Source organism: Molothrus aeneus, chromosome Z, assembly GCF_037042795.1.
Source record: "Molothrus aeneus isolate 106 chromosome Z, BPBGC_Maene_1.0, whole genome shotgun sequence".
Lineage (NCBI taxonomy): Eukaryota > Metazoa > Chordata > Aves > Passeriformes > Icteridae > Molothrus > Molothrus aeneus.
The window spans coordinates 37,796,739-37,814,779 of record NC_089680.1 but is presented as its reverse complement, the minus strand read 5'-3'; the positions used below and the strand labels follow the sequence as shown (position 1 = coordinate 37,814,779).

Below are 18,041 nucleotides of genomic sequence, written 5' to 3'. Positions count from 1 at the left end.
CAGGTAAAGTATGAGCTATATTGATGCAGACATCTTATCAGTGCATTAAAGTGGAAGCTGTTTGCAGTGATTTTCTGACTAAAAGCCTGAATGCCGTGGCATTCATTTCTCTCACTCATCACACATCTTATAAGACTTTTAAGTTCCCATGTGGCCTAAGTATGGGTGATAACAAAACAGAGCAGTTGAATGAGAGCAGTTTTGGTTTTACTTAGGGTTTGCAAAGCTTAATCATGGGGGTTTCGGTTTTGTAAAACCAAAACTGAGGGTAAACTCCTGCACCAACTGAAATTAATGGGAGCTCTGCCATTTATGTCAGTAGACATGAGGGACCTAGTACTGTTGATGGACACACATTATCTGTGAGGCATCAGCAAAGTGATTTCCAGCTGGGAAATGAGTACAGGTCCTGGAGAGCGTGCAAATCACTGAAGAAGGAGAAACTACAGTGTACCAGGCCATCTTTCTGTTATCCTCTCTCATTGTGTTGATATGGCCAAGAAAAAAAATCCTTGAAAAATCAACTTTGTCTCTATTTCTACTGTGGTAGCCAGCAGAATCAGCTGTAAGATAAGAGTGTAAAACTGTGGATAGTTTTCAAAAATCGCTATGGTACAATGACAAAACTCAGAGAGATCAGTAGCAGATGCTTAGTGCAAAAATATAAGGAACAAGGCTTGACAATATACTGCCACCTAATATTTTGGTAATCAGATTAAAGACTTCATATGACATCGCACCCTCTAAAAGGTAATGATGCATTTTCTGAAAAAATATTTATTTTAATTTTCTTTGAAACTATTGCCTGATAATTTTTGTAGAAGTCTCCATATTTTTATATGCAAAACCCCCAGACCAATTAATAATAATTCTTTTTTCATTTCCACACCATTTATGATATCATAGGCTTATATCATCTCTCTGATGTAGTTGCCAAGCTGAAAGTCCTGTTACAGTTAGTATGCTCTAGTTAGCCTGCCCATGTGAGAAAGCTGCTCTGTAACTATTATCATCTTTGTAGTCCTTTTTCTGTTCCTTTCCTTGTATATCTTTTTTCAGTTTACTCTTGTAGCCATTGTGGCTGTACAAAGGATTCAAACAGAGCTTCCTGTTTTCTTCTCCGTTTCCTTTCTAATACTTTGTGCATTCCACGTGTCCTTTCAGAGCGCCCAGGTGAGCAAAGAGCATTGACCTGTTTGTCGCAGCAGCTCGCTCCTGCGGGCTTTCTGCAGCCCAGCCCACCCCATCTGTGCTGGGTGATACCACCCTGGAGTGGCATCTGTAGGTAAACAAACTGCTGCTCTTAAGTGGAAACATGAGAGTGGTATCAGAACTGCCAAAGTGAAGGTCCAAGAGAAAACAGTCTTAGAGGTGAGATGGACAAACAACTGCACATTCATAAAAAATAAGGAGCAATACAGGACATAAAAGGACAAACCCCGATAAATGGTTGTGAGAAATATAGTGTGACAATTGTTTTGCTCAGATTCAAGGCTTTTACAGGGAATGTTTCTTCACATTGTCATCTCACAGGCTTCACTAATAAACCCACAGAAAGACAGGGTTGTGGAAGCTATGAAACCTCCAGATGTATTTCTTATTGTTTATGTGTTCATGCATTCATCAAGGTGATTTTCTCAAGCGTCAAATGGGAAAACTGAAGGGTTTTACTTATGCCAAGAGAACAGTTCTGTTAGCTGCAATCCTTTATTAGGATCCACATTTTTCAGAAAACATGAGTATTCAGGGCTTAATACTGACACTTGAACAAATATATTGTCAGTGCCAAATGACAATGAGATGGACTAAAAGTTCCAAATTGCATGTAGCAGTGCATTACAGCAAAATATTCTGGTTTGAAATGATGATCCACCATTCCATGCAAATCATTAGTAACATAGTTCTACATCAAGACAATGCATGTGTCTGGTTTAGAGTGTTGTGAGCAGGGTCTGCAAACCTTTCAGTGGGTAAGAAAGAGGAAAAATATACAGCCCTCTGGCCATTCTGACTCTGTGGAAAAGAGACACATCCTTGAGCAACTGTCAAAATGAACAGAAACATATGAAATGACACTCAGAATTTCTCTTGTGTCTTGACTTCTCTATTTGGAGAAAAACGTGGGAAGTTAACTCTTTCCTATGTACAATGTATATACATGCAGGACACAACTCCACATGGAAGAAAACAGCACAAATTTTTGTGCATTCTGTGTAATGCCAGCTCTCTGATACTTTTCTTGAGAACAGGAGTTGAATGGTGGGATCAAGGAATCATTGAATAATAGAATAGTTTGGGTTGGAAGGGATCTTAAATATTATCTGGTTCCAACCTGGCTGCCATGGGCAGAGACATCTTCCACTAGACTAGGTTGCTCAGAGCTCCATCCAGCCTGGCCTTGAACACTTAGGATTGGTAAAGGTGAAGACTTGATCCAGTGTCTAACTTCAGAAGAATAAACGGAAATTCTTGTCTTGACAAATAATTTAAGAGATGGATTCAAGGTACCTCATAGCTGCCTCAATAGAGAGAAACTTTATTAGCCTACAGGTGCATAGTACATAGAAAGAAGAATGAGATAATACTTTGCAGAGTTTAGCAAAAGCATTATAGAAATTTTTGACTTAGCCTTATTGTAAAATTTAACGGTTCTATGCTTCCAGTACCAAGGACTGCGATTTGTAGCACAAGCTCACTCACCTCATTGTCCTGGTGATTAATTTCACTAAGATTTGACTGCTGCAGGAGCAAGCTCAGAAGCCTGTGGAAGCAATGATATAATCAGTGTGCTGTACTCCTGACTAAACTTGAAAAACCGACAGTTTTTTAAAAACAAAACGTGCAATTTCACGAAAAATCAGTATTAGCGATTGGCACAGGTGAGAATCTTAGCTTTGAGCTTTGTCATATGAGCAAAACAAATTGGACTTTATGGCTTATGGTAACAAAAAAAGTTTAGAGCTTGGAATTAAAAGAAGATCCACTCAGAGTAACTCTTATGCTGACTGCTGGGCTAGAACCAGAATGTAAAATACTGTACATGTGTGCAGGTTTTGGTAGCTTAGAAATTTGCGGCCAGCATATTTTATAATGTCCTAAGTAACAGAGATGCCAGCTTCTGTAAGGATTTTTCACTCTATTTGACTCTCGGAGTAATGTGATGCAGTGTACACATTTGTGTGCATATGTGAGTAGATGCATGCTTGCTGAATGTTTACACACACAAACCCTAATATTTTACAAGGCCATACAGAATGTCTGCTGGAAAAGGGCCATTATTATGGCATAAAATATAGCAATGCATAGGTTCACATTTTATAGAATATTGGACTACAAGAAATCCTGTCTGGTGGAGGGAAAACTAAAGTAGTTATTGGAAATATTATTCAAGTACCATAATATTTTAACACCTTCTTTTCCTTTTGCTATCTTGTGAAGATGTTCTGAAATAACTACAGGTTTGGCAAAGCTGGCTGTGTTCTATAGCAGGACGCTAATTGTTTGGATCATGTACGTGGCTGGACCATGAAAATTAAAAACTCCTTCCATTCACATGCTGCAGCAAAGCCAATCCTAATATGAATGTGCAGTTCTTAGGATTATAGCAAAATGAAGGATATATCCTCAGTGGATCAGTGTGCAAAGTTGTGGCTCATCTGAAAGTGTGAATTTGGTAGAAACCTTCAGAACATGGACATGAAGAAGACATACTGTTTAGCAAGAAAAGTAAAAAATAATGAAGTATAAAGGAAGGAAATTTGATAAATGTAAAGATAACACAGAAAAAAATGTATAAAACCCTGAATTTATTTCTATGCAGAGGAGACTGAATAAAAATATTTTGCTACTTTTTATCTTCAACCACTTCTAGTGTATCTTCTGGATTGAACTGTGCTCATGTGTGTGCATCAGATTAACGTTTCATGTCAACTTTGTTCTTCTCTGCTGGTAATAAAGAACTAGCTACATAAAATATTCAAAAGAAGATATTTACAGTTGCTTAGGGATGATTTTGACAATTCTGCAAGTGGAAATCTTATCTATAAGTAATATCATCCTCAGGTGTTGAAAGTTGAAATTTAGGATTTTTTTAAAGTAGAGTCCCTAAAGGGTGATGATTGGGCAGATCCCAGCATAGGGATTTTGCTTTGACTTCAAATCCATTTGCATATGGATACAAATTCTTGTAGAAAAGAGGTGTCACATCTCCGTTTCTAAATGGAGTCATATTGCAGGAAATCTGAAAAGGATGACACTATGATTGTTGTGAGTGGTTGGGTAGGAGTTTGTAAAAGTTAAGAAAGATTATGTTGTCATTTAGCAAAATGACTCAGAATCTCAGAAATTCCGTGTCTGAAAACATGTCTTGGTAAATACCAGCTAGAGAGGAAAACCAAAGTGAGATAACCATAGTATGCTTGTAAAACCATTTATCACACAGTTTCATAATCTGATACAGGACTCTGTGGTTCAACTCCTGATATGATCAATGACACCACTGTATGTGAAAGAAATCTAATTATTTGACTAGAGTGTTTACCATGAACAAACTTAGACTCAGTTACACCATTAGAGCACTATGGCAACATAAGTGCTACATTTAAATACGTAGATATCCAACCAAGCAGCTGAGGTTTCTCTGCTATCTACTCTTAAAGGCATAGATCAGGAATGAATTCTCTTTCCACCTTGCCTGTTAGGCTCTGTGGAATGCACTCGAGCACATAAATCAATTATCAAATCAATATATTAACTGTCTCTTGTCATTCCATGCTGCCTTCAGCATGTGAGGTTGTAGCAGCAGACTGCTAGCTTTCAGATTTAGCTGCAAAAGCATTTCATAACTGGCCATTGCATATTCTCTTTTGGCAATGACATAGGATGACAAGGCACTGAAAATGACCATGATGGAAAAACCTCTGTTCAGTGTTCCAGGCCTGTGTCTGGGCATGGAGCAAACCCAGTGGGAAGACAGAGGAAAAAGAAAACTGTGCAGAGCAAAGAAGGGTCTGTCTGTATCCTTGGAGAATGTGAAAAACATTCAGGGGACCTAGTGTGCTCCTGGTAGAGGAGATTAGTGTTCCCTTTCAAGTAGCAACATGTGTGGTGTTATACAGACATTGTCTTCTTTCTTGTGTGGGTTTTGTTTAATGATAGGGACCTTTCTTCTGCAGAAACCTCAAATTATTTTCTCCAAGTGATGCATGAAAAGCAAAGACAATGTGGAAAATGAATAAAGCTGTTAAAAAAGGCTGGAGAACAAGACCAGCAGAAGTGGCCAGATGTCTGGCCCGGTCTGATATGGCTACAGCAACAAAATTATGGACTCAGTGATGAAGTCACATGAACATATTGCATGTACTGAATGTTTTACCTGTTTCAAATGTCTGTCTACACCTTCAGGCATGACTTACTTAGGGGACTTTTTTGAGTGAATTTATTCAGATATACAAATCAAAATTTATTAAACTGTCCTATTGTCACAGGCTGGAATCAGAAAAAGAGAATCTTTCTTAAGAGTTCTGTGAACCCACTCTGTAGCTGTTACTCTACCTTCGGTAAAAGTAGTTAAAAATGAGCCAGACCACCAGTCCTTAACTTCCCCTTTAGGGTTGGGGATTTTCAGAGAGGTTGTCTTGTGGAAAACTTTTCTCAGATTTGCCATGCTACTCAGAAGAGAAGTCCAGAGAAGGAGTCTTGTACTATTTCATGTGGTAGGACAGAAAGGTAGTTGGGCAGGGGAAACGTAGGGTTTCAATCTCTCTTCTAATTATTTTCCCTCCTCCAGCTATTGCGATATTAAAACATGCTTCTCTCTTTACCTGGCCATCAATCTCTGGTACACAAGTATTGCACAATGTTTTTCCTCCTCTCTACCCCCTTCACGGTAACCACTAAACAAAGACACAGGTCACAAGTGTAGCTGTCACAACTATTATTCCTGCTGTGGGCTCTTCTTGGGGAACCAGGCACATACCTCACATCAGGCTCTGCAGTGGCAGCATGTAGTGGCAACCTCCCGTTCTTGTCAGGTATGTTCTGCTTAGCACCATTCCTGAGCAGGCTGACACAGCCTTCCAGCCAGCCCTAAAAAAGAAATTGGAGCATATCAAAGAGGAAGGTGAAAAGTATAAGGCCAGATCTTTTCTTGTTGGTGCTGGGGTTCACATGTGACTGTAGCCATTTCTGTTAACAGAGAAACTGGAATTTTTTTCCTCAGTAGAGGTTTCTCAGAACTGAGAGTAGTTCTCCTTTGGAGTCTGGGTCTCAAACTACCTCAGTTGTTCATTTCTCTGATGAGGTGTTTCATTTACACTGGATTTTTTGTTTCTTTGTTTTTTTGATTTGTTTCTTTTCCCCCTGCATCTGTGGCAAGCACTAACAGTGATTAAAAACCTGCTAATTCCTCTATCACTAGCAGATGCTGCACATATTCTTGTATGTGAATTCAATCATGCTGGATTAAACCAAGAACATGAGCACTCAATCTCAGTGAGATTTTGTTTGTGAGATTTTGGCAAAGATGGCAAATCAATGGTAAAAAGCCTTAGAGTGTGGCCTTATAAAATGTTGTTGCAGAAGTTTGTACTAGTGGCAGTGTTAGACTGAAAATAGCACCAAAACAGATGGGATGAATCAGTTCTTGGACTAAAACCTTCTATTGATCACCTCAACATAAAAGCAAGTAAACACTCTGGTTGTGACTGCATAAATCTTTCAGCATATACTTAAGTCTGAAGAAAACCAAGCATGAGTTTAAGTGCTTTGTTAAAACTTCAGCAGACAATTGACAAAGACCATTCCCTCTTGTATGAGCTGTTTTGGATTGGCATTATGAGCATTTCTGGGGAAAATGTGTGGAATGGTAGGATCAGAACACCCCTGTTGGAGCTCTTGGTGGAAGTACAAGACCTCCAAATGCCACACACAGTCTTGACTGTGCAATGCTCCTGAATCCATTTGTCTGGACAGACATCACAGCAGAAGTCTCTCTGGACCTCTCGTTATATCCCTCACAGAAACAGAAATGGAAACTTAGAAGCCTGGGTGGTTTAAATCTTTTCCAGTAATTTCTTTTTTTCCAAAGAATATTTTTTCCCCTCCGGGAAAAGAGGAAGGAAAAAAGAAGCGTGACACTTATTATGGGATTTTTTTAAAATATCTTGCAGAGGAAATGTTTGTTGTCAAGTAAGTGGGGCATGCTCCTTGCACTGGATGAGACTGACTGTTTTGTTATTTTCGACACTTATTTTCTGGCTGAATATTGCATAGCTAAGCAGGAACATTGTTTTTGTCCTAAATTTTCAGGAAGAAACTATGGGCAAGGGTTGTCATTTAATTAGGCTGCCACAGTGTCTGTTTAAATGAGCTGGCAGTCATCCAGCTTAACTCATACCGTGCAGCCATGGCTGCACACTCCTTCCTCCTTTCTGTCCAATTAATAATGGAAACCCAGTCTGCTCGGCTAACTTGGTCCCCACTTTCACTCTGAAACCTGAATTACCTCCTGCAAGGAGTAGAAGACTAAGGAGAAAAAAACTATTGTTTCTTCAGTTCAGACAGATTCTTAAGTACAATTCTTTCCCAAATGTCTCAGTGGGATGTCTGCCCCCTCCTGCAATTTCCAGGTAGACTGAACATCAGGGGCTGGATTGTTTATGATTTGAGCAAGTGCACTGGCACCAGCAACATCTAGAACTTCAGTCCTCAACCTGGCCATCACAAGTCCAGCACCACAGTGAAAAGAAGCAATGGCCTGGTTCATACAGTGTGCAGTAACACTTGCCTGCTGATCACCGGAGTTTGAGACAGGAAAGCCCTCGCTAGAGCATAAATATCTAATGCTGGCTATGCAAGAGGGAGAAGTCAATCTGCCTAATAACAACAAGAGGGGACTTTTAGTGTACAAAAAAAAAAAGCAATTTTCTTGTGAGATCCTCATATCATGCACCAATTTTATAAGCCAAAAGAGAAAGGACACTCTGACAGGAGTGTCTGACAGGAGTCCTGATCCTCTTGTAATAATCACTGCTCAGCTTTGCATTGTAGTTAAGTTTCAAAACCAATTCCACTGTTGTCTAGAACCAAATGTTTTGTGCTTTTTTTTTTCTTCCTGTAGTATAAGCAGAAATCTTATTTGGTCTGCACATTTACTCCCTTCACTCCATCCTTGTTCCCCAAGTCTTGATACCAAATAAGTTGCCAGAGATAAACTGGTACGTCCACAAGCATCTTGAGTATTAATATTAGCTCCCATCTTCAACAGAAGCTTCACTGTGTCAACCTGGCGTCCTGACACAGCATGCATCAAAGGTGTGCAACCTGGGGAAGAAAGCCAAATTTATTTTACCATTTGTTGTGTCATGTCTATAAGATATAGTCTCTTATTTTCTAATCTTAACACTGGCAAGCTAACAAATCCTTTCTCTGACAACTGTCCAATAGTTGTACTCAGCTTTTTTTAGTCAGGAAGTAATTTCTATGACAGTCGCTGACTGCTGGTTTTAAAAAGAGCATGACTATATTAGCAAAAGCTTTGCCTCATTAACTCTGCTTCTGGAGGGAAAAGTGCTTTTCTGTTGATAAGTTCCCAAAATTAACTTTTGGCTTTTTACACCATTTTGGAGGCTGATATCCTTCAGAATGACTAGTAACCAGATGGTGCTTGTCTAATTTTCTCAAACCCCAGCTTCATTATGTCTGTATATTCAAAAGACTTACAAAATCAAGCTGTTTCCCTTGCATAGGTATAAAAGTTGGCCCTTTGTGCAGAGAACAACTTAATTTGAAGTCTGGATTTGCTCTAGGATATTTTATTTCCTGTTTTTATAAGAACTTTTAAATATTCTGCAAAAATTTTCCATTTTGAAAAACGCCTGAAATCTCCTTTTAAACCTAATATTCTAATTTCTTCATGAAGTATTGTACAATTTAATTGCTCCCTCTTCCTTCCATTCTGTTAACTGTTGAAAAACAGCAGGAGACTTTCCTGCAGAATCTGACAAAGTATTTTAAAATTACTAGGCTGGGAATAAACATGAGTATTAGAAACTATAAGACTACTAGAAACTTCATCTATAGTTGAAGAATAATTATTCTTACTGAACTCAATGAAATTGCTGAGGAAATGTGCTACTCAACCTGAGGTCATGCAGAGCCTAAAAAACGTGCAGGATATGAGCTGTATGTTTTGTGCTGGAATACTGTTCTTTAGTTACATTTGCATGGACAACCTAGGAGACAAGTTAGTTCCAGAGCTGAAGTACTCCTGGCCAGTCCATCTCCCCCTACTCCACCCACTATTCACACCTAGTCTTCCTCCCATTAATGAGTGGACAGGGAACATTTTGTCTTGAGTAAATTTTCTCGACTAACCAGTAGATGTTTTAAAGATATCAGTTAGAATGCCTGGTTTAAAGTATATGAAAAATTGGTAGCTTGGTGAAAGCTGTTAAAGATTAGAAAAGACAGTGTTCATATGGACCCCTTATAAGAAACTGCAATTAAAAAAATACTTCTGACAAAAAAAGTTGTTCTTGAGAACAGCTTCCAGAGATCTGTGGTTCTTACTCACTTTGGGAATAGATGCATATAAAACCCAGCCAATGTACAATAATTTGTAGTAACATTAAACAGTAACTGGAACACAGTGTTCAGTCACTGCCCTGACCCCTGTGGGGTGGGAAGGAGAATCAGAAAATGGTAAAGTTATTGGGTTAAAGTAAGAACAGTTCAATAATTGAAATAACACACTGAGCACAGCCTGACAGATAAAACAGATAATTTAGATAATTGCACATTGTATCCTTTGGCAAAAAAATTACTTGACCAAACCATTCAAATTGTACACATACTATAACCTCTGCTTTAGAGATGTCCAGAATATATGTCACTTGGCATTGGTAAAAATATTCTTCCCCTGAAATGTCAGTAGTTTCTCAGCATACCCCTAAATAAGATAAATTAAATAAATGGTAAAGGACTGTCTAATCATAGCAAAACAGCTTATTTGTAATCATATAAAAATATCTTACAATTACAGGGGGAAGGAATTATCCAAACTGTGTATTCCCAGTGGATGTTCCAAGGAATAACTCAAATTTCCCATATTCTGCTACTAAATATAATTTTCTGAACTAAAAAATCAGAATAAAAAAATGGAAAGTTTAATTTGCAAGCTGAAGCCACAGATCTCCTGAGAACAAGCTGGGCCTTCATTTACCCTCTCTGTCACAAGACTCCAGGATGGAAGGATCCTCTCGGATCACTGCAGTCAGGGTGTTCACATCGCCGTTAGCTGCCGCTTGGTAAACCACAGCCAGGTCCATCTCTTCTGCTGCATCACCTGCAGACAAGGAGCATATCCATGAGCAAACAGAGAGCAAGCACAAATGATAAACAGGAAAAATAATGACACTTGTCTCACTGAGTTTAAATGACGGTGTAACTTGGGGTGGAACAAAGTGTATCTAAACAGCACTGTGGTTTTCGTTAGTCATCTGAAAATTGGTTTTCATCATAACTTCTTCCAAAAACTTTCAAACATAGACACTGAAAGTACTTAAGAAAAACTCTGGAAAGTTTCCACTTCTTGTAAGAAATCATACTAACGTAACATGACTTGAAAAAAAATGTAATAACTGAACTAGCTCGTAATATTTCTGGCTGAACTTTTATGAGATAGGATGAAATCAGGACTCAGGTGTTTTCAATTTCAGTGTTATCCTTGTACCAGTCAGAAGACTAAGGTTTTTCACTTCCCTGTAATATCCAAGGAATTCTCTTCTCAGGAGAGTAAACTTCTGGCAGCAATGGTTTGTGTTGATAATTCCTGCAAAAAGGAAAAGTGGACTATTTCTTGGAACCCAGGAGAGGTTTATTTTGTTTGGCAGCTACAGTGTGAGTTATTATTTAAAGCAGATGCCTTGCAGGACCTGTTCTGGAACGTTCCTCAGACTTTTCTTTCTAAAGAAATAAGATTCTCTTTGCTTCTTTCCTTTTCACTTCCTTTCAGACTTGTCATGTCATGCTCTACATGCATGCACCTCCTTTGGCTTCAAGTGGATTATTAACCTCTTAACTCAAGGAGTCAAAAGAGTAGATTTTTGGGTGCAGGGTCAAATCTGATGTAATGGTAAAATGCCTAGATATTTATTGTTGGTCAGAAACAGTCTCATGTTTCTTATCCCTATTAACTCAAAAATAAGTACAGCTGCAGCAAGCTGTACTGTTCACAATGGCTGAGGGTCTGTTGGGGTTTAACCTCAGATGCCCCCAATGTTCAGTCACTGCCCTGACCCCTGTGGGGTGGGAAGGAGAATCAGAAAATGGTAAAGTTATTGGGTTAAAGTAAGAACAGTTCAATAATTGAAATAACACATCATCATCATTATCATCACCACGACCACCACAACAACATCATTAATAATTGTAATAAAAGGAGAGAAACAGATGAATAAAACCCAAGAAAGATAAGTGATGCACAACACAGTTGCTCGCCAGCTGCTCACTGGTGCCCAGCCTGTCATGCTGCAGCTCCCCCAGCTCACATCCTGGCCATGCTGGTCTGTGTATGGCACATTCCTTTGGCCAGGTCGAGTCAGGTCTCCTGGCCATGCTCCCCCAGCCTGTGGGGCACCTGAGCAATGCAGAGCACAGGACACTGAAATGTCCTGGATTTAGTGTGAGCACTAACTACGAACAACTAAAACAGCACTGTGTTTTCAACATTAGCCTCATACTAAATGCAAAATACAGCACTGTATTGGCTGCTAAGAAGAAAACCAACTGTATTCCAGGCTAAACCAGGACAGGGTCAGAGCTATAAAACCTAACACTTGTCGAGCCACTCCACTAGCTTGATAGCTGGAGAAAATGCCTAAGTCACACTAGAGAGTTGATCAAAGATAATCTGATGACAGATTAAGTGACTGGTGATTTATCTGTCCTGTCAAACTTCTGCAGATAGTATGACTACTTATATTTTTTAAGTGATAAAAGATGTATAAATAATGTTGCAAAGTATTAGACACACTACTCATGTTGTGATCAGATGTTGTATCAGATGAACTTACATGAGCTCTATGCTGGACTACACAGCCTAGCCTAATTCTGCTCGTGATCTTCTCTCACTGGGTACAATCAGTACTCTGGACTTCAAAATTTGGCTGCTATGGAAACACAATCTGCTCTCACCCTGGAATGGGTTAGTCTGTCAAAACTGGAACTCTGGGAAAATTAAAAAGCTGATGTTAATCTGCCTTTGCCACAGATTCTCTCTCTATTTCTCCTCAGTTAAAGAGAATCTAATTTATTTTCTTTCTTAACTGGTATTTTAAATTACATACTTCTTAAAGTTTGTGAATAAAAATGTTAACTTGATTTTTATTCTGTTGAGGGGTCTGTTGCTGAGGCAACTGTTCGTTTGGCTCAGGAGGTTTGTCCTGTGGGCCTGGGAAATCCAGAGAGATGAGGAGTCATTGCTGCTGGAGAGTCACCATCAGTACGTGAAGAAGTGACTTCACCACTGGTTCAGTTAGTAATATTTCCTTATTATGTCAGACCTGAAGATGCCTCCCACAATCGGTACACTCAGCAAAAACATGTTAATGACAAGCTCAGGTCTGAGTGGTTGGTAGCTTGTGTTGCTCCTCTTGTCCTCCAGTCTCTGGAGGTACACCCAGAGAGGGTGGTGCCAGCCCTGAGCATGGCTCCTCTCACGGCTGCTGTCATGTACAGCTGTGCAGGTGCTGTGTGGGTGTGGTACAGAGAAGATGTTGCAGGAACTGGGAAAGAAACTGTGAGATGTAGTGAGGCAGGCAGTTAATCAAAGGGGCCCTCACCTCCTGTAATGTAAATTTACATTACACATGTAAATTTTGTACTATTTTTTTTGCCTTGTAGGTACTGTTAAGTATTCCTGTTGAGAGTCAGGAGCAGAGAAATCTAGCCACCAAAGGGAAATCTCCATCTCCTGAGCAGAGCAGTTGCTTACCTGGAGGGTGCTGTGGCAGGAAGATGAGGACAAAGGTGCACTCCTTCATGTGCATCTCTGAACATCTCTGCCCTTTCTCCTCCAGGTAAAACCAAGACACTTCCCCTTTGCTTCTGCTGGGCTCAGTCTGCTTTCCCCAGAGCTTATTAACCTTTTGCATAAGGAGGGGAAGTAAAACTGTGGATGGATGGATGGATGGATGGATGGATGGATGGATGGATGGATGGATGGATGGATGGATGGATGGATGGATGGAAAAATGAATGGAATGAAGTTTTGCCCCTGCCTCTTCTTGCAGAACACAGGCTCCATTCCTGTTAAAGGATGGTGGCATGAAACCATAAAGATTTACACTTCCCCACCCACAAGTCCGATCTGCCAGAGCAAGGAGAGACAGGTGGAGCAGGCTGTCACCCTGCCTGGGAGCCTGGGCCAGGAGGAATGGATGAGTGTTCCTGCTGGGATCTGAATAAAGATGACTGACATGAATTCCATTTCTGTAGGGTGACACAATTTCAAGTGGCATGTCTTGACCTGTGTGATTGTGGAGGGGGAGTGAGAAGGAAGACAGATAAATGGTCCTCTGATGCTTCACATGACAGAGAGCAGAAAATGCTGGGAGAGCTTGGATGCCATTTGTGCTGGACACACTTGGCTCCAGGTGAACAACATGACCACTTCATCTTCCTCCAGCTTAAAGCCAGTGGGACATTTACTTTTGAAGACATTTTCCTGGGCAGAAGAGGAATGGTTCAGAGAGTGGGCATTTTGCAGAAGGCAACAGTGAAGTACTGAGTGCTTGTGTCCCACCCTCTCTGAGCTTACCCTGCAGCGGGCTTTGCTGTGGCTGGGTCACAAGCACCATGTGGCAGAAAGGGATTGTGAACAACCAAATGCCTGAGTCTTCACCTTCTAATGTGTTACAGTTACTCCATTCCTATTCTGCAGTTCAAGAAATGCCACTAAGTACGGTCCGATTTCAAGTACATTTTACATTTTAGAGAATTGCTGTGATACTGGTGAAAGGAAGCTGTCAGTCACGTTCAGAAAGGCAGAAGATCCATTTCAGTGCTTGTGTATAGAGAAAGGCAGGGGAGAAACTGCAGGCTGACAGTAGTGGTGTAGAAAGGTCTGGAAGAAAAGATTAAACGACAGAGGGTGGTGCTAAAATCCTCAGAAACAATCAAAGTTAAACACCAATCTATCCGAAATAACCTGCAGTGTTTTAAGACTGTATAATTTCTTCAAGGCAAAGTAGTTTTCTTTTGATCAAAAAAGAGAGTATATAAAAAGAGAATTATTACAGGATTCAGAGCAGTGAAATTGTGCTTTTCATTACCTTAATTCTCCTTCTTAATTCTCCTCTGATGTACCATGAAGAGTGCATGTTTTACATGATTTGTGAGGTTGGCTGATTTGTTGTTCTACAAAGTGCACATTAGAGGTGCGTAAGTGCATGCTTTCTAGCACATTGGATTTTTAAGTTTTATATAAATTTGCTGGAGCTTGGTGTACATGCTCATGTACACGTACATGACAATGATTGATTTTGGACTTGCTAAACACAAGATATTAAAAACTGAAGACAGAATAATAGGATAATTCACGTTCATTGTGAAAAAGAACCCTTTACGCATGTAATTTATTACCCTCTCTCTCAGAATCCCTTTTGTCTCCACCACTAGCCAAAGGCCATATATGACTTCCTACACCTGGCTGTCAGGACACTATACTGTGTAGTTTATTGGTTTTCAGCACATCAGCATCCAGGGGCATTGGGAGGGGCAGTTTTTGAAAAGTGTAACTTACTCTCTACTACTGCATTTTTATTGAACACTCAACAAAGTAATAATCCCTGTGGGTGCCTGGCAGTGCATGCACCAGTACTGGCCTTTGTCTGGCTTCTCTGTTTATTTGGTAAATATTTGAAATCAGGAACAGCAGACATTTATTTAAATGGCACCAAGCAATATTAGGAGGGAAGGGGTTTCTGGTGCTGTTTGCCTTCTGTAAGTCCCACATTCCTGTTACTATTGTAAGTGTTATGAGATATTATTGAGCAAAAGAATTGCAAAGAGACAGTATCATTTTCTGACTTGGAATGCTGGGGATTTATTTTTATTTATAGTTGGGAGAATCTTCTGATGTGTGGGATGGAGAAAAAAGGGTTTGTGTGGAGAGTTGATTTTTTTTTTGGACCAAGAGAGAGAAATTTAGTGTGTTTGAAAGATAGATTGTATTCTTCCATTGTTATAAATTGCTGCAATGAAAGACATTTCCCTTCTCTTTGCTAAAAAAAATGATACCTGCTTAAATCAATAATGTACCAACACAATAAGATGGTATTTAGACACAATCCACTCCACACACTAAGTTTAAAACAGAGTATACTTTGCATAGTAACCAATGAGCTCAGTATCCCATTACTGCATGTTTTGTGCTCCTGCTTCCCATCCACCTCCCACACAGCTACCCGGGAAGGCACGCAGTAAATCACTAAGCACCTAATGAGCAAGCATTCCTGCAGCACGGCACAGCAGAGGTGATGAATGGATAGTGAAGGGACCTTCTGGCAGGGGAGCTGATGGAGGTGGAGAATGACACAGGCTGCAGGTGATGCTGGACAGAAATTAGGATGGGATCAGTGTGCAGAGTGGCCTGGCAGCAGAAGGGGGGGCAGATTAGGAGCAAGGGGAGGTATAGGTAGATGTTGTCTCCCAACACTATCCCTTCTACCTGAATAAACTAGTTTGGGTCCGAGGTCTCCTGCACTGCCTTCTGCCCCCTAAACCATCTGGAGATTTGGCTTTGCCTTCTCCAGCCTTGGTGATATCCCAGCCTCATTCCTGGTACCACTTCCACTGGCTCCCTGGCAGCCATCCCGATGACACTGAGCATGCAGGATTTTACCTCTGCCTCCCCACTCTGAGCCCTGCTGGACTGGCATGTGGCACAGAGGACACTCATAGTGCTCCAGAAGCAGAGGCTGGAATGGCTGTTTGGAGCTGCAGAAGCTCAGTCAGCCCCACACCTCTGTCCTGTTGGGAAAAATGCTCTTTAGGTCATCCACACATGATTAGGAATACCTGTCTCTTTTCCTGTAGTACAGATCACCCTTTTACCACTGCACTTCCCTTTCTCCTTTATACTTTTTGGTAATAGATTTTTCTCTCTTGTCACTCAGTTTTACTTCCCACTCATCCCCCATTATACAGGGTCCCCAGCTGGGCTGATGTAGACCAGTCCTCCCAAGACTGCTCAGGCTTTGAGTGCTACTGTGGCTGAAGGGCAGCCATAAACCCACCACTTTATGGGCTGTATTCACTTTGGGTTCACCGAAGAAGTATAGGCAAGCACAGAAGTACAACCTGTAGCACTCAGCTTCCCAAAAGTCAGTGCCTTGTCTTCCTCCTGCTTTCATTTTTGTTTCACTGTCAGCCCCTTTGTTGTGGGGACTGTGTGGCCACCTCAGCTCGGATATTTTGCAGGTCTGCACTTTAAACTGTGGCCACTGCACACATATTGTTTGGTAACCCAACTTGGAAGAGAAATTTGTTGCAACACGCATAATCAAGCAATGACAGTGTCTGGCTTTGGGAACATAAAAGGAATGTCGCTACACTTGTAGTGGATTAAGCCGTAGGACATAAAAGCTTGTATTGACAAATAAAGACATGAAATGTAACATTTTAACTTCAAAGTAGACAAGAAAGAGACATTTGTATTTCCATAGCAACCCTACAATGTAGAAAATCTTTACATTGGGAGTTTTAGTGATATCTTAAATTTGCAGTTATGGCAATACTCACCTATACAGATAAATTTCCTAATGCAAAGTGTTTCACTTGTCAGCTTCTAGTCCTTTTAGTGTAGACTTACAAAAAGAAGCTGTTCTTAAATTTTTTACTCCATTTAAAACTGCTCTGTTTGCTAGTACTGCAACTGTTTTTAATATCTATAACCATAAAAGACCAATACAATATAAAGATAAACATATATACATCTCTCAGTGCTAACCATAAGAGTAGCCAGACGCTGTTGCTATTCTGCTGAAAATTTTTTGAAATCACGGTAGCAATAGACTGAAATATCAATCCAGTCTAAAACTGATGGAAGAAATTCCTTTACGTGAAACCAAAATAAACCTAATATTTCCCAAAAATTAATGTTATTTATTCTGTCAAGTAATATTAGTACATTTGCATGGGACGCATTGGAGGACCAGAGGATTTGAAATTAGTAGCACGTGACTTACCTTTGTGCTGGTCAAACACGGATGAGGAACTGAAATCCATTGTGATCTATCTCATTATTTACAACCAGACCAGACAAATGCAACCTCCAGGGTTCTCAGGGTAGAATCTCATAGAATCTCACAGTACACAGTGAAACGATAGCTGTCACCAGTCTTCCTCTCAGAGAATTAAACACGCTTTACGGCTGCAGGTTGTTGCCAAGACAAGAGCCTGATGGAAACATTATATTCTGTTATGGACTGTCTTAAAAAGATGCTCCTGGAAGCCCATCTGAGATCCTGAAAAATGCCATGTCTTCAGCGAGTGCAAGAGCCGGCGAGCAGCTCGGCGGTGCCGCAGCTCTCGCAGCCCAGCGAGGGCAGTGCGAGCGGCCCGGGCTGGCACACGGAGCATGTGCAGACCTAGCCCGGGCCCGCCGCTCGCCCGTCCCCGGCGGGGGTCGCGGCTCCCCGGGACTCACCGGGGCCCGCCGGGGCTCACCGGGGCCCGCCGGGGCTCACCGGGGCCCTGAGGCGCGCTGCCCGCCCCTCCTGTGCCTGAGCGCGGGCAGGCCCATGGTGCCTTCAGGCACCCCCTGAGTGAGCACCCGCGCGGAGAGCACAGCTCGCAGGGCCGTCCTCCCTCAGTTTGGTACCACTGAGTTACAGTCAGTTAAGGGACAGTGAAGGGACAACAACTGACGGCAAACTGCTGTGGCTGAAGCAGAGAGCGTTAGCTACGACGCTGTGTGTTAGCACAGTGCTCCAGATCCACGGCGCACAGCTGTGCTGGTTTGGGTTGGGGTAGAATTC

General features: G+C 41.0%; 1 protein-coding gene across 6 annotated transcripts in view; it reads right to left on the bottom strand.

Moving 5' to 3' along the window:
• The window catches only part of ANKRD55 (ankyrin repeat domain 55), a 47,386-nt gene extending 29,814 nt beyond the window's left edge, over positions 1-17,572 (bottom strand). For 4 of the 6 annotated variants that reach the window (XR_010785301.1, XM_066569220.1, XM_066569222.1 and 1 more), the window contains exons 1-5: positions 17,250-17,572; positions 10,223-10,345; positions 8,192-8,322; positions 5,978-6,087; positions 2,701-2,761 (exon numbers count right to left, since the gene is read on the bottom strand). Coding sequence is in view for 5 of the 6 variants with exons in the window: in XM_066569220.1 (XP_066425317.1) it covers positions 2,701-2,761; positions 5,978-6,087; positions 8,192-8,322; positions 10,223-10,345; positions 17,250-17,289 (465 nt within the window). In the remaining variant the exon portion in view is untranslated. The remainder of the gene's footprint in view (positions 1-2,700; positions 2,762-5,977; positions 6,088-8,191; positions 8,323-10,222; positions 10,346-17,249) is intronic. The other 2 variants (XM_066569219.1, XM_066569221.1) reach the window with 2 other exon arrangements.
• Between the last annotated feature and the right edge of the window lie 469 nt (positions 17,573-18,041).